At 55.4% G+C, this 15,232-nt stretch overlaps 1 protein-coding gene across 1 annotated transcript in view; it reads left to right on the plus strand.

The window, feature by feature from the left end:
- The first annotated feature begins 20 nt into the window (after positions 1–20).
- Positions 21–15,232, plus strand: part of CCDC191 (coiled-coil domain containing 191) — a 49,087-nt gene continuing 33,875 nt past the window's right edge. The window contains exons 1-5 of the mRNA XM_075592840.1: positions 21–227; positions 2,936–2,974; positions 5,516–5,660; positions 6,773–6,919; positions 7,653–7,831. Of these exons, the coding sequence (XP_075448955.1) occupies positions 135–227; positions 2,936–2,974; positions 5,516–5,660; positions 6,773–6,919; positions 7,653–7,831 (603 nt within the window). The 5' untranslated portion in view covers positions 21–134. The remainder of the gene's footprint in view (positions 228–2,935; positions 2,975–5,515; positions 5,661–6,772; positions 6,920–7,652; positions 7,832–15,232) is intronic.

Here is a 15,232-nt window from a genome sequence, read left to right on the forward strand (position 1 = left end):
AAGACGCGATCCAGGACTCCAAGTCCCGGCAGCGCTCGCGGCAGAGGGGTAACGTCCGATGAGAGCCGGAGCTTGGAGGACATGGCTGTGGGCAGGGTGTAGAAGCGGAGAGACCCGGGGAGGGGGACAGGAGGATGCTGGCGCGACCCGGGGGGATGGCACATTCAGGGAACGGGAGGCCGGAGCTGTACAGGTGGAAGAGGAGCAATCAGAAACCGAGCAGCAAGGTGTGAGGGGGGGAGAGCGATGACCCAGAACAGGGAGAGGACCCGCAGAGACCCAGAACAGGGAGAGCAGGGACCCAGAGACCCAGAACAGGGAGAGGACCCGCAGAGACCCAGAACAGGGAGAGGACCCGCAGAGACCCAGAACAGGGAGAGGACCCGCAGAGACCCAGAACAGGGAGAGCAGGGACCCAGAGACCCAGAACAGGGAGAGGACCCGCAGAGACCCAGAACAGGGAGAGGACCCGCAGAGACCCAGAACAGGGAGAGGACCCGCAGAGACCCAGAACAGGGAGAGCAGGGACCCAGAGACCCAGAACAGGGAGAGGACCCGCAGAGACCCAGAACAGGGAGAGGACCGGCAGAGACCCAGAACAGGGAGAGGACCCAGAACAGGAGAGCAGGGACCCAGAGACCCAGAACAGGGAGAGCAGGGACCCAGAGACCCAGAACAGGGAGAGCAGGGACCCAGAGACCCAGAGACCCAGAACAGGGAGAGGACCCAGAGACCCAGAACAGGAGAGCAGGGACCCAGAGACCCAGAACAGGAGAGCAGGGACCCAGAGACCCAGAACAGGGAGAGGACCCAGAGACCCAGAACAGGGAGAGGACACAGAGACACGGGAGAGCAGGGACCCAGAGACCCAGAACAGGGAGAGGACCCAGAGACCCAGAACAGGGAGAGGATCCACCCAGAACAGGGAGAGGACCCAGAGACCCAGAACAGGGAGAGGACCCAGAGACCCAGAACAGGGAGAGGACCCAGAGACCCAGAACAGGGAGAGGACCCAGAGACCCAGAACAGGGAGAGCAGGGACCCAGAGACCCAGATCAGGGAGAGGACCCAGAACAGGGAGGGAGTGCGTGCGCACGTGTGGATCCAGAACATGGGGGAGAGAGCGTGGGGACCCTGAAGAGGGTGAAAGAGAGCGCGGGGACCCTGAAGAGGGTGAAAGAGAGCGCGGGGACCCTGAAGAGGGGGAAAGAGAGCGCGGGGACCCTGAAGAGGGGGAAAGAGAGCGCGGGGACCCTGAAAAGGGGGAAAGAGAGCGCGGGGACCCTGAAGAGGGGGAAAGAGAGTGCTGGGACCCTGAAGAGGGGGAAAGAGAGCGCGGGGACCCTGAAGAGGGGGAAAGAGAGCGCGGGGACCCTGAAGAGGGGGAAAGAGAGCGCTGGGACCCTGAAGAGGGGGAAAGAGAGCGCGGGGACCCTGAAGAGGGGGAAAGAGAGCGCGGGGACCCTGAAGATTGGGAAAGAGAGCGCTGGGACCCTGAAGAGGGGGAAAGAGAGCGCGGGGACCCTGAAGAGGGGGAAAGAGAGCGCGGGGACCCTGAAGAGGGGGGAAAGAGAGCGCGGGGACCCTGAAGAGGGGAAAAGAGAGCGCGGGGATCCTGAAGAGGGGGAAAGAGAGCGCGGGGACCCTGAAGAGGGGGAAAGAGAGCGCGGGGACCCTGAAGAGGGGGAAAGAGAGCGCGGGGACCCTGAAGGGGGAAAGAGAGCGCGGGGACCCTGAAGAGGGGGAAAGAGAGCGCGGGGACCCTGAAGGGGGAAAGAGAGCGCGGGGACCCTGAAGGGGGAAAGAGAGCGCGGGGACCCTGAAGAGGGGGAGAGAGCGCGGGGACACTGAAGAGGGGGAAAGAGAGCGCGGGGACCCTGAAGAGGGGGAGAGAGAGCGTGGGGACCCTGAAGAGGAGGAAAGAGAGCGCGGGGACCCTGAAGAGGGGGAAAGAGAGCGCGGGGACCCTGAAGGGGGAAAGAGAGCGCGGGGACCCTGAAGAGGGGGAAAGAGAGCGCTGGGACCCTGAAGGGGGAAAGAGAGCGCGGGGACCCTGAAGAGGGGGAAAGAGAGCGCTGGGGACCCTGAAGAGGGGGAGAGAGCGCGGGGACCCTGAAGAGGGGGAGAGAGCGCGGGGACACTGAAGAGGGGGAAAGAGAGCGCGGGGACCCTGAAGAGGGGGAGAGAGAGCGTGGGGACCCTGAAGAGGAGGAAAGAGAGCGCGGGGACCCTGAAGAGGGGGAGAGAGCGCGGGGACCCTGAAGAGGGGGAAAGAGAGCGCGAGGACCCTGAAGAGGGGGGAAAGGGAGCGCTGAGACCCTGAAGAGGGTGAAAAGAGAGCGCTGAGACCCTGAAGAGGGGGGAAAGAGAGCGCGGGGACCCTGAAGATGGGGGAAAAGAGAGCGCGGGGACCCTGAAGAGGGGGAAAAGAGAGCGCGGGGACCCTGAAGAGGGGGAAAAGAGAGCGCGGGGACCCTGAAGAGGGGGAAAAGAGAGCGCGGGGACCCTGAAGAGGGGGAAAAGAGAGCGCTGGGACCCTGAAGAGGGGGAAAGAGAGCGCGGGGACCCTGAAGGGGGAAAAGGGAGCACGGGGACCCTGAAGGGGGAAAAGGGAGCGCGGGGACCCTGAAGGGGGAAAAGGGAGCGCGGGGACCCTGAAGGGGGAAAAGGGAGCGCGGGGACCCTGAAGGGGGAAAGGGAGCGCGGGGACCCTGAAGGGGGAAAAGGGAGCGCGGGGACACCCAGAGCCAAGATCTGGAATAGACGCCTCTGTTCGGATGTTGCTTTTTCATGTATGATACCATTAGATTCATGTCTACTGTGGACAAGGAGTATAAAAACTAACCCAGATACAATGTGATAACAATATGTGCTTAAATATCGAAGTAAAACTATTTGAATCCAGTCGCCTAATTTCATATGTTTTTTTTTACAGCCAGTATTGGACTACGATAATGTTGAACACTGGATCAAGGTACATCCTTTACCATATAACCCTGAGGTTCCGCCCACTAAGTAATAATCACATGGGGGTTTGTAGTATGTTACCCACTGGATAACACACAGATACCCAGTAAGCTCATATAAACCCCCAAAATTACAATAAAATATATGTATGTATATGTGTCAAAAAAAGTGCTACTGAGCGTGGCACTGTATACTACAAAAAAAAAACAAAACAAAGGGAGCCCAATATGACAAAAATACACAGTGAAATACATATATTGAAAAAAGGGTCATTTAGTTTAACCCTTTGGCCAAAGCATTATAAGCCTGCGAGCCACTTCAAGGCATGACCATAATATTGCAGGTCCTAACACTAACTGATTAAAATTCTTATTTACCTGTATAATTACAGGAAGAATGATCTGCATTGGATCTGTCACAAACCACTGGATAACACTGCACATTTCTCAGGAACTAGGGAGTGAGAGGGGGTGCATATTTGCTCTATGGACGCCCTCTCACCCCCTTCTCGCCTCAGTTCAGGTAGTACAAAAAAACAAAAAATGAAAACAAAATTCCCTGGAACAAAAATAACCGCATGGGCTGCTACTTTAACCTGGGTGGGTTACTGTACCTATGCCACTTGGTAGGTTACTGCACCTATGCCACTTGGTAGGTTACTGCACCTATGCCACTTGGCGGGTTACTGTACCTATGCCACTTGGCGGGTTACTGTATCTATGCCACTTGGCGTGTGCCAGTTTGAAGTACATTAATACATGGACAGTGACTTCTAAACATTGCTCTGTTCTTTCACCGTACATTTCTATCTGAGCAAGGTAAGTGTGTGCAGTATATGTGGGCAGTATATGTGTATATGGGCAGTATATGTGTATGTTTGTATTCATAAAGCACCAAATATGTCCAGAACTCCTCACAGAACAGACATTAGTATACAGGGAGCTATAATAGAGAGTGCATTAAACTGAAAAATACCCATTATGAAAATGCAATCTATGCCAATATATTACCGGGTCATTTGGTTTCTACTTAATGTGTTTTACAAACCTGCTTTCCAGTCACTCAGTGTTTTCAGTATTGACATATTTGCGTATGTTAGACTTTGCCTAAGCTTAGATACTTTGCCACCTTTGTAACACCGTATTTATAGCGCTCTTCTGGAAGTTATTTATTCATGTACGATCGTGCTGATTGGGGTTAACCGCATGGAAACTGCTATTCAAGTCAGCGGGAGTTTCAGGGCCGTGGTGCCTGATTGGCACTATTACACTTTAATGAATAACCACCTGTGTCAATGTATCCTTAAGCCGGTCCTCAAGAATGGCCAGCAGGTCAGGATATCCCTGCTTCAGCACAGGTGGCTCAATCAGTGGGTCAGTCATAGTGACTGCACCCCCTGTGCTGAAGCAGGGCTAACCTTAACCTGGCCTGTTGGGGGTTCTTGAGGACTGGAGTTTGTAACCACTGACCAATGTAACCTTTGTAACATATGGTGATTTACTGTACGAATGGACAGTTTCCTTTGACATGCACGCGTGTTGTTCTTGATATAGTACGGAATAAAAATATTTTACTGTTCTAATTGGTGGTATCCTCTGTGCTCAGAGCAACACTCTTGCTGCTCAATTTTCATGGGATATGTATGTATGTATGTATGTATGTATGTATGTATGTATGTATGTGTGTGCGTGTTTTGCCATGTTGGCTCTGGGGGGTCCTGTGGCGGTCAAGCGTGATTCTTCCAGCAGCCCCCGGATACCGACTGATTGAACCTCCAGAGTCAGCCTTGAGTCTGGCGGCCAATAGTACATCGCAGCTTTCTGGTGGTGACCAGGTAGCCATATTTTAGTTTTTTTTTCCAGAGCCTGGCAAAATGTCAATGTTTTGTGTTGCTGGCGGGGGGGGGCAGGGAGTGGGAGGGGGGGGGGTGGTTCTCAGGACCCATCTGGTAAAACAAGTATATTAATTCTTAGGGGATTTCCTAATTTAAAGTGCATATAGATCTGAGTTTTTAGCACAGCCTTCTAACTAAAGGGCTATGGAACCACTAAATACAGTGTGAACGGATGTACTCAGGGCCGCCGAAAAGGGGAGGACGGGAACACATTTCATTTAACACCATAATCATAAAGAGAATTATCTAACAATCAATCTCTGAAATGAGCTACGGTCAAAGTCACAATCCATGCCATAGGGTTACACCATTTTAAGAATACAGATACAAGAGGCTTCTTGTCTCAAAAGTGTTTGTCCTGTTGTAATACCTCGGGGGCTCAAAGGGATATCGATCAATGCCAGAAATACTACATTAACTTTTTCAAAGAGACTGTTCTCTAGCAAAGTGTTTCGGCAAAAGTAGAATGACCTGCTTATGTCCATCTGCACTGGGAGCTCTATGTTTTTATCAACCTTGAAATGACATTTGAGGTGTTCTACGTGTGCCCCCTACCTTCATACCGTCAAACGGTGTTTGGGTGTATGTATTTAGGGAATGTCTTGTTGGTAATTCACTGTGACTGTACACAGAAAGCAATCCTTCTCTCTGCAGAGAGTGGAGCAGGCCTCAGAGTTTGCCGTTTCTGAAGTCTTCTCCCGGAAGAAGTCGGCGCAGCGTGGACGGAGACCCCCGGCTCCTGCGCTGGACCTTGAATCAACAGACCAGCTGCATGATCACGATGATGCCTTCGCTGAAGGTATGACTGGTCTTGTCCAAGGGCACATAGACAAGATATCTCCTGCAGAGAAGGCAGAATCCCACAGAGACACTTCTGTCTTATCCAGCAGATAACCCAAAATAGACACCAAATAATGTACAGGGGAACTTTCCTTAACATCTCTGCATCTCCGTTATCAGCGGGTTTTCTTTTGTTTACTGGATCTTGTTTGTTGGAAAACGTGAGGATGATTGCTAAGCATCTCATAAAGTTTGTCTAATGAGTAACTTCCGTTCTAACTGTCTCTCTAAGGGGGCACATTCCTCAAACTTCGAGGGGTTTCCCACCCGGTCCAGTGTTACCAGCCATTCAAATCGATGGCAGTTAACACCACATTGAATATGATGACATCAGAGCTTTATACATCTGTCCTTAAGTGTATATATCCTGTGTACTCTTCACAGGTTAATAGGGTGCAACCCAGCGGGCTACTTTTTCCTTACCAAAGCCCATTTGGTGACCAGAACTCTCTGGGGAGACTTCATCACTTTAGACCTACAAGCTACTTCTTGGGAACATGAGTTTCACATGATTGTCGTGCTATAGGAAAAACAGAAAGTGAATCCCAGCGCTTCTCCCATTGGGCTAACAATAAATGGGGAAATAAATATATATATTGAAACCTAAGTCTGTAAGATACAGGAGACTTTTGGTTCCATCCTTTGAATGGTCATGCCATTGGAGTTTAATACGTTTCGCACCTCTTAAGCAGTTGAGTTTTAATACCACCGAGGAGCTAGAATGGTGTGTGGCCACATGAGTCTTTCTTCCATGTTGTAAAATAATAAAGGCGAGAGAAGGAGTTGGTAGTGAGATATCTTTACCTGGACCAACAGATTGGACATAAGCCACTCAGTGTCTTATTTGAAGCTCAAACAATGGAGAAAAAGGGCAAGAGTTTTAGCAATTGCTACAAACCATGTCATGTGGCAATGGTTGGATGTATGTATGTATGTATGTACATAAGAGATGCATATTGTAAATGATGGTCTTACTGCCAGTATATAATCATACAATGATCAGCTTTGGTGCTTGCTACAATACTCCCATTGTTTACTGACTTCATTTGACATGCATTGTACACACTGAAGCCCAGGACCTGCTGAGTGAATGGATGAACACCAAGCTGAAACTGGAGCTAGCCAGCGACGATGAGGATGAAGCTGGAAATGTCCCAGCAGAGCTGGCCGCACCAAAACAGCTCCCTCCAGAGTTTGTGAAGTATAACAGGTTTGACGGTAAGACTAGATTACAAAATCTCCAAGTGCGAGGCCACTTACTCAGTCCCAAAAATACTCAATAAAAAAATTAATCGGAGCCTTCACAAAAGCTGTAAATCTTCTATATTCTAGAATGTTGTGTTTTTTCGTATTTAGGTTTTTGATCCTTAATTTGAGCAAAGATCTCATGAGGGCAACCGTGCATCTTCCACAAGTCCCCCAAACACCACCTTCACCCCATTATCACATGACCTAGAGGGCCATATTTACTGAGCAGTGTTCTGCCTCAAGACACCTCCCAGCGCTGGAAGACAATGTGCAACCCATTGACTTCATTGGATCATTAGGGGCCTTCATATGGCCCACAGTGGTTAAACTGCAAATTCGGGGGGGCGGGGGGGAAATAACATACAAATGAGTACACTGTTGGTGTCACTTTACTTACTGGTCCATTTCTACATGGACTAGAGCTTTTGGATGCTACATTACACCGCTTGTACAGTCAGCCCAAGGACAAGTAAGTGCAGAATCAGAAAACACACTCATAAACTAGGTGGGACTGCACCTTTACTGCAATAGGGGATTGTAACGCAATGCAAAGTAATGAATTGCAGGCTTTCCTGCCAAGGGGTTACGCTGAAGAGAGCCATGGGGCCCCATATTTAAATGGAAGAGACTAAAGGGTATGCAGAGCGAATGGGATGCTGGCTAATAGCAGCTGTCCCCGCGGCAATAACTCTGCCCCTTCCAGATCTCTACGACTATCTGGAGCAGGAGACGGAGCGTACAACAGCCCAGGAATTCCTGCAGCAGCTTCTGCAGAAGGAAGTGGTGGATTCTGGGATACTGGAGGGCCTCCGGAGTGACAACAGCAACCCAGCCAAGAAGCAGAGAGACCCAAGGCTGACTATGGAACTGAGGCATCAGCAGGTAGGTACGGCAAACACTGTATATACAGATGGCTGTACCTGGCTATTATCTTTGAATGTATGTTTTATGCATTGATCTCTGACTCTCCGCACCCACGGGGGGCTAGGTATACAGGGTCACCATGAACCCGGGGGAGTTGCTGAAGTGCATTACATGCAAACTGCTTCCTAAGTGCTGCTAAGTTACAGGTGAGGGTTCTGGGGCCTGTTCCTGGGATTTGCCTGATATTGCAGCGGTTTGGTTAGGGCAGTAAAAATATTACACAGTTTCTCATCTTATATGGGACTGACCTCGATATTCGCGCCTGATTCACCAAACCGTGGGAAGCAAACAGCCCACTTTGTACAGATTACGGCGGTCAAACAAATAATGAAAACACCTTACAGCGCCAAAAGGTATCTGAAGGAAGAGCAATGTTTAGTAAATATGGGCCACTGTCCCCAGGAACACAGAAGGATGTCCATGCAGTGTTCAGGCATAGGGAGTAATGGAATCCAGTGGCCATTGGTACGGTCGCCCTTAAAACATCCACTGTACACTGCCTTTCACGCCCCCGTCCCCTCCCTGCCTTTCACGCCCCCCGGTCCCCTCCCTGCCTTTCCGTCCCCTCCCTGCCTTTCACGCCCCCCGGTCCCCTCCCTGCCTTTCACGCCCCCCGGTCCCCTCCCTGCCTTTCACGCCCCCCGGTCCCCTCCCTGCCTTTCACGCCCCCCGTCCCCTCCCTGCCTTTCACGCCCCCGTCCCCTCCCTGCCTTTCACGCCCCCGTCCCCTCCCTGCCTTTCACGCCCCCCGGTCCCCTCCCTGCCTTTCACGCCCCCCGTCCCCTCCCTGCCTTTCACGCCCCCCGGTCCCCTCCCTGCCTTTCACACCCCCCGTCCCCTCCCTGCCTTTCACGCCCCCATCCCCTCCCTGCCTTTCACGCCCCCCGGTCCCCTCCCTGCCTTTCACGCCCCCCGGTCCCCTCCCTGCCTTTCACGCCCCCCATCCCCTCCCTGCCTTTCACGCCCCCATCCCCTCCCTGCCTTTCACGCCCCCCGTCCCCTCCCTGCCGTTCACGCCCCCCGTCCCCTCCCTGCCTTTCACGCCCCCCATCCCCTCCCTGCCTTTCACGCCCCCCGTCCCCTCCCTGCCTTTCACGCCCCCCGTCCCCTCCCTGCCTTTCACGCCCCCCGGTCCCCTCCCTGCCTTTCACGCCCCCCGGTCCCCTCCCTGCCTTTCACGCCCCCCGTCCCCTCCCTGCCTTTCACGCCCCCGTCCCCTCCCTGCCTTTCACGCCCCCGTCCCCTCCCTGCCTTTCACGCCCCCCGGTCCCCTCCCTGCCTTTCACGCCCCCCGTCCCCTCCCTGCCTTTCACGCCCCCCGATCCCCTCCCTGCCTTTCACGCCCCCCGTCCCCTCCCTGCCTTTCACGCCCCCCGGTCCCCTCCCTGCCTTTCACGCCCCCATCCCCTCCCTGCCTTTCACGCCCCCCGGTCCCCTCCCTGCCTTTCACGCCCCCCGGTCCCCTCCCTGCCTTTCACGCCCCCCGGTCCCCTCCCTGCCTTTCACGCCCCCCATCCCCTCCCTGCCTTTCACGCCCCCATCCCCTCCCTGCCTTTCACGCCCCCCGTCCCCTCCCTGCCGTTCACGCCCCCCGTCCCCTCCCTGCCTTTCACGCCCCCCGTCCCCTCCCTGCCTTTCACGCCCCCCGTCCCCTCCCTGCCTTTCACGCCCCCCGTCCCCTCCCTGTCTCCGGGCAACGCCGGGTATATCAGCTAGTGATTTAATAAATAATAACTTTGCACATTGTGGATGTGCACACTTTATGTGGATCCAATATAAGATGAGTAAGACAAATAACCAAATTTTTTCATTATCCTGGAATACGCTGAATAATATTTTACTTTAATACGACTTCAATCATTAAGCTTTAAAGCTGCCGTAAAAAAAAAAGATTCCATTCAATATGTGCATCAATACAATCTGCACACCGTCAAGTGATTGGCTAAGTTGCCGATCGATCCGTTCTCCTGTGACCAATCGGCAAAGATTTTGCTCGGGGGTTCACTAAATGGATGAATCTTCATTAAATCTTCTGCTGTCAGTGCAGCAGAAGATTACCCAGGATGCAAAGTTATGTGGGGAAGATCATGTGACCAGGCAGTCACTAGATACAATTGGTTAACTGCTAGAGAGAGTGCTCAAAAAGGGGTGTGCCTGAGCCTGTTTAAGAAGACGAAAGGAATGTGACTTTGTAAATGGTTGCTATGGAAACAAAAAATGCTTGTTACATTATAATACATTAAAAATGTCTTTATAATTATTATATATTTTTTTAAATGCTATAAGTATTTTCTCATGGTACAGAACTGATTTATTAAAAAAACACATGTAGGATATTGCTTGAATTGCAGCTTTAAGTAACAATCTGGTTGCATCATTGATACCGTATAGTACACGCTATGTTTAGCTGCGGATTCCTTTAGTAAATAACCATGTCATTGGGCGCATTATATGCAGTCCTGAGATAGAAATGTCATTGATTTGTCATATAAATGAATTTTCTCGATTCCTTTATTTCTTGTACTGATTTCCCTTCGTAACTGTGACACTTTGACAATCTATGATATACACATGGTCGCGTCACCTCTTAAAACACACATTTTATCCCCCTTTTACGAAGTATTTAAAACATATCAATAGTATTGTATTGTATGTCGTTATTTGTATAGCGCCATTAATGTACATAGCGCTTCACAGTAGTAATACACGTGGTAATCATATAAATAACAAATAATATAAATAACAGGTCATGGGAATAAGTGCTTAAGACATAAACGTAACATTAAGGAAGAGGAGTCCCTGCTCTGAGGAGCTTACAATCTAATTGGTAGGTAGGGAGAACGTACAGAGACAGGAGGAGGGAGTTCTGGTAAGTGCGTCTGCAGGGGCCAAACTTTATGTATCATGTGTCTGGTAATATCTACGGTGCTATTCATATGCTTCTTTAAGCAAGTGTGTCTTAAGGTGGGTCTTAAAGGTGGATAGAGAGGGTGCTAGTCGGGTATTGAGGGGAAGGGCATTCCAGAGGTGTGGGGCAGTCAGTGAAAAAGGTTTAAGGCGGGAGAGGGCTTTAGATACAAAGGGGGTCGAGAGAAGACATCCTTGAGTAGAACGCAAAAGTCGGGATGGTGCATAACGAGAAATTAGGGCTGAGATGTAAGGAGGGGCAGAAGAGTGTAAAGCTTTAAAAGTGAGGAGGAGAATTGCATGTGTGATACGGGATTTGATCGGAAGCCAGGAGAGGGATTTCATGAGGGGAGATGCTGAGACATATTTAGGAAAGAGTAGAGTGATTCTGACAGCAGCGTTTAGGATAGATTGTAGGGAAGACAGGTGAGAGGCAGGAAGGCCGGACAGCAGGAGGTTACAGTAGTCGAGACGGGAGAAGATGAGGGCCTGAGTCAGAGTTTTAGCAGTCGAGCAACAGAGGAAAGGGCGAATCTTTGTAATATTGCGGAGGAAAAAGTGACAGGTTTTGGAGAAGAATGTGAGAGGAGAATGTGAGAGAGGAGTGAAGTGTGACCCCTTGGCTGCGTGCTTGGGCTGCTGGGTCATCTTATCTTAGTTATCTTATCAAGGTAGTTTTCACTTCTTTTGCCCCATGTGCCTGTATTTGGGCAGGGGCATGGGTTGGGGCACAGGTTAGGGCATAGGTTTGGGAAGAGTACAAGTTGGGACAGAGGGCACGAGTTGGGACAGAGGGCTACGAGTTGGGACAGAGGCTACGAGTTGGGGACAGGGGCACGGACAGGAGCACGAGTTGGGGACAGGAGCACGAGTTGGGACAGAGGCTGCGAGTTGGGACAGAGGCTACGAGTTGGGACAGAGGCTACGAGTTGGGACAGAGGCTACGAGTTGGGACAGAGGCTACGAGTTGGGACAGAGGCTACGACTTGGGACAGAGGCTACGACTTGGGACAGAGGCTACGACTTGGGACAGAGGCTACGAGTTGGGACAGAGGCTACGAGTTGGGACAGAGGCTACGAGTTGGGACAGAGGCTACGAGTTGGGACAGAGGCTACGAGTTGGGACAGAGGCTACAAGTTGGGACAGAGGGCTACAAGTTGGGGACGGGCACAGACAGGAGCACGAGTTGGGACAGGAGCACGAGTTGGGACAGAGACTACGAGTTGGGACAGAGGCTAGGAATTGGGAAGGAGTTACAGGACACATCATAAGTATATATATATACTGTATATATATATATATATCTTATACTATATTAGTGAAAGCACTGTATGTTTGCCTGCCTGCCTGCATGCATGCCTGCCTGCTGGATGTCCGGTGTCCCTAGCGGCAATCTCATTGGTCCCTTGGCCCGCCCGCCCCCGCACACCTCTCATTGGCCTCACACACTCACACCACCCCCTTGGCCCGCCCCCCACACCTCTCATTGGCCTGAGGCGGAGTGACGGGCCAAAGGTCCAAAAAAATAAATAAAACACACACACACACACACACACACACACCTACCTCTCTCTCCCCTCTCCAAATCACCTTTTCCCCCTCCCCAGCGGCATCACCTCTTCCCCCTCCCCAGCGGCATCACCTCTTCCCCCTCCCCAGCGGCATCACCTCTTCCCCCTCCCCAGCGGCATCACCTCTTCCCCCTCCCCAGCGGCATCACCTCTTCCCCCTCCCCAGCGGCATCACCTCTCCCCCCTCACCGCTCCAAATCACCTCTCCCCCTCACCGCTCCAAATCACCTCTCCCCGCTCCAAATCACCTCTCCCCGCTCCAAATCACCTCTCCCCCCTCCCCGCTCCAAATCACCTCGCTTCCCGCAGCTGCCACGCGGCGCGTAAGATGGCGGACCCCCTTCCTCCCTCGCGGCGCCGAGTCAGACGGTGGCGGCGCCCGGAAGTACAGGTAGGTGTCGCTCCCCACCTCCGGCGCCAAACGGAACTGAGAAAGGGCGCATCAACTGAGGTGTGTGTGTGTGTGTGTGTGTGTGTGTGTGTGTGTGTGTGTGTGTCACTGTCCACTGCCCCCCCCTCCTATCCACTGCCCCCCCCTCCTGTCCACTGCCCCCCCCTCCTGTCCACTGCCCCCCCCTCCTGTCCACTGCGTCCCCCCTCCTGTCCACTGCGTCCCCCCTCCTGTCCCCCCTCCTGTCCACTGCCCCCCCCTCCTGTCCACTGCCCCCCCCTCCTGTCCACTGCCCCCCCCCCTCCTGTCCACTGCCCCCCCCCCTCCTGTCCACTGCCCCCCCCTCCTGTCCACTGCCCCCCCTCCTGTCCACTGCCCCCCCCTCCTGTCCACTGCCCCCCCTCCTGTCCACTGCCCCCCCTCCTGTCCACTGCCCCCCCTCCTGTCCACTGCCCCCCCCCTCCTGTCCACTGCCCCCCCCTCCTGTCCACTGCCCCCCCCTCCTGTCCACTGCCCCCTCCCTCCTGTCCACTGCCCCCCCCTCCTGTCCACTGCCCCCCCCCCTCCTGTCCACTGCCCCCCCCTCCTGTCCACTGCCCCCCCCTCCTGTCCACTGCCCCCCCCCTCCTGTCCACTGCCCCCCCCTCCTGTCCACTGCCCCCCCCTCCTGTCCACTGCCCCCCCCTCCTGTCCACTGCCCCCCCCCCTCCTGTCCACTGCCCCCTCCCTCCTGTCCACTGCCCCCTCCCTCCTGTCCACTGCCCCCCCCTCCTGTCCACTGCCCCCCCCTCCTGTCCACTGCCCCCCCCCTCCTGTCCACTGCCCCCCCCCTCCTGTCCACTGCCCCCCCCCTCCTGTCCACTGCCCCCCCCCCCTCCTGTCCACTGCCTCCCCCCCCTCCTGTCCACTGCCCCCCCCCCTCCTGTCCACTGCCCCCCCCCTCCTGTCCACTGCAGGAAATGCAGGGGGAGGAATCCATGCCTTTGAGGCGCCCCCCCCCTCCTTTTGACGCCCCCCCCCCTCCCTTTGACGCCCCCCCCTCCCTTTTACGCCCCCCCCCTCCCTTTGACGCCCCCCCCCTCCCTTTGACGCCCCCCCCCTCCCTTTGACGCCCCCCCCCTCCCTTTGACGCCCCCCCCCTCCCTTTGACGCCCCCCCTCCCTTTGACGCCCCCCCCTCCCTTTGACGCCCCCCCCCCTCCCTTTGACGCCCCCCCTCCCTTTGACGCCCCCCCCCCCTCCCTTTGACGCCCCCCCCCCCTCCCTTTGACGCCCCCCCCCCTCCCTTTGACGCCCCCCCCCTCCCTTTGACGCCCCCCCCCTCCCTTTGACGCCCCCCCCTCCCTTTGACGCCCCCCCCCCTCCCGTCAGACGGTGGCGGCGCCCGGAAGTACAGGTAGGTGTCGCTCCCCACCTCCGGCGCCAAACGGAACTGAGAAAGGGCGCATCAACTGAGGTGTGTGTGTGTGTGTGTGTATGTGTGTGTCACTGTCCACTGCCCCCCCCTCCTATCCACTGCCCCCCCCTCCTGTCCACTGCCCCCCCCTCCTGTCCACTGCCCCCCCCTCCTGTCCACTGCGTCCCCCCTCCTGTCCACTGCGTCCCCCCTCCTGTCCCCCCTCCTGTCCACTGCCCCCCCCTCCTGTCCACTGCCCCCCCCTCCTGTCCACTGCCCCCCCCTCCTGTCCACTGCCCCCCCCCTCCTGTCCACTGCCCCCCCTCCTGTCCACTGCCCCCCCTCCTGTCCACTGCCCCCCCCTCCTGTCCACTGCCCCCCCCTCCTGTCCACTGCCCCCTCCCTCCTGTCCACTGCCCCCCCCCTCCTGTCCACTGCCCCCCCTCCTGTCCACTGCCCCCCCCTCCTGTCCACTGCCCCCCCCTCCTGTCCACTGCCCCCCCCTCCTGTCCACTGCCCCCCCCCTCCTGTCCACTGCCCCCCCCTCCTGTCCTCTGCCCCCCCCCTCCTGTCCACTGCCCCCCCCCTCCTGTCCACTGCCCCCCCCTCCTGTCCACTGCCCCCCCCCTCCTGTCCACTGCCCCCCCTCCTCCCTGCCCCCCCCTGTCCACTGCCCCCCCCTCCTGTCCACTGCCCCCCCCTCCTGTCCACTGCCCCCCCCTCCTGTCCACTGCCCCCCCCCTCCTGTCCACTGCCCCCCCCTCCTGTCCACTGCCCCCCCCTCCTGTCCACTGCCCCCCCCTCCTGTCCACTGCCCCCCCCCCTCCTGTCCACTGCCCCCCCCCTCCTGTCACTGCCCCCCCCCTCCTGTCCACTGCCCCCCCCCCCTCCTGTCCACTGCCCCCCCCTCCTGTCCACTGCAGGAAATGCAGGGGGAGGAATCCATGCCTTTGAGGCGCCCCCCCCCTCCCTTTGACGCCCCCCCCTCCCTTTGACGCCCCCCCCTCCCTTTTACGCCCCCCCCCTCCCTTTGACGCCCCCCCCCTCCCTTTGACGCCCCCCCCCCTCCCTTTGACGCCCCCCCCTCCCTTTGA

The sequence above is a fragment of the Ascaphus truei genome, chromosome 3 (genome assembly GCF_040206685.1).
Source record: "Ascaphus truei isolate aAscTru1 chromosome 3, aAscTru1.hap1, whole genome shotgun sequence".
Classification (NCBI taxonomy): Eukaryota; Metazoa; Chordata; class Amphibia; order Anura; family Ascaphidae; genus Ascaphus; species Ascaphus truei.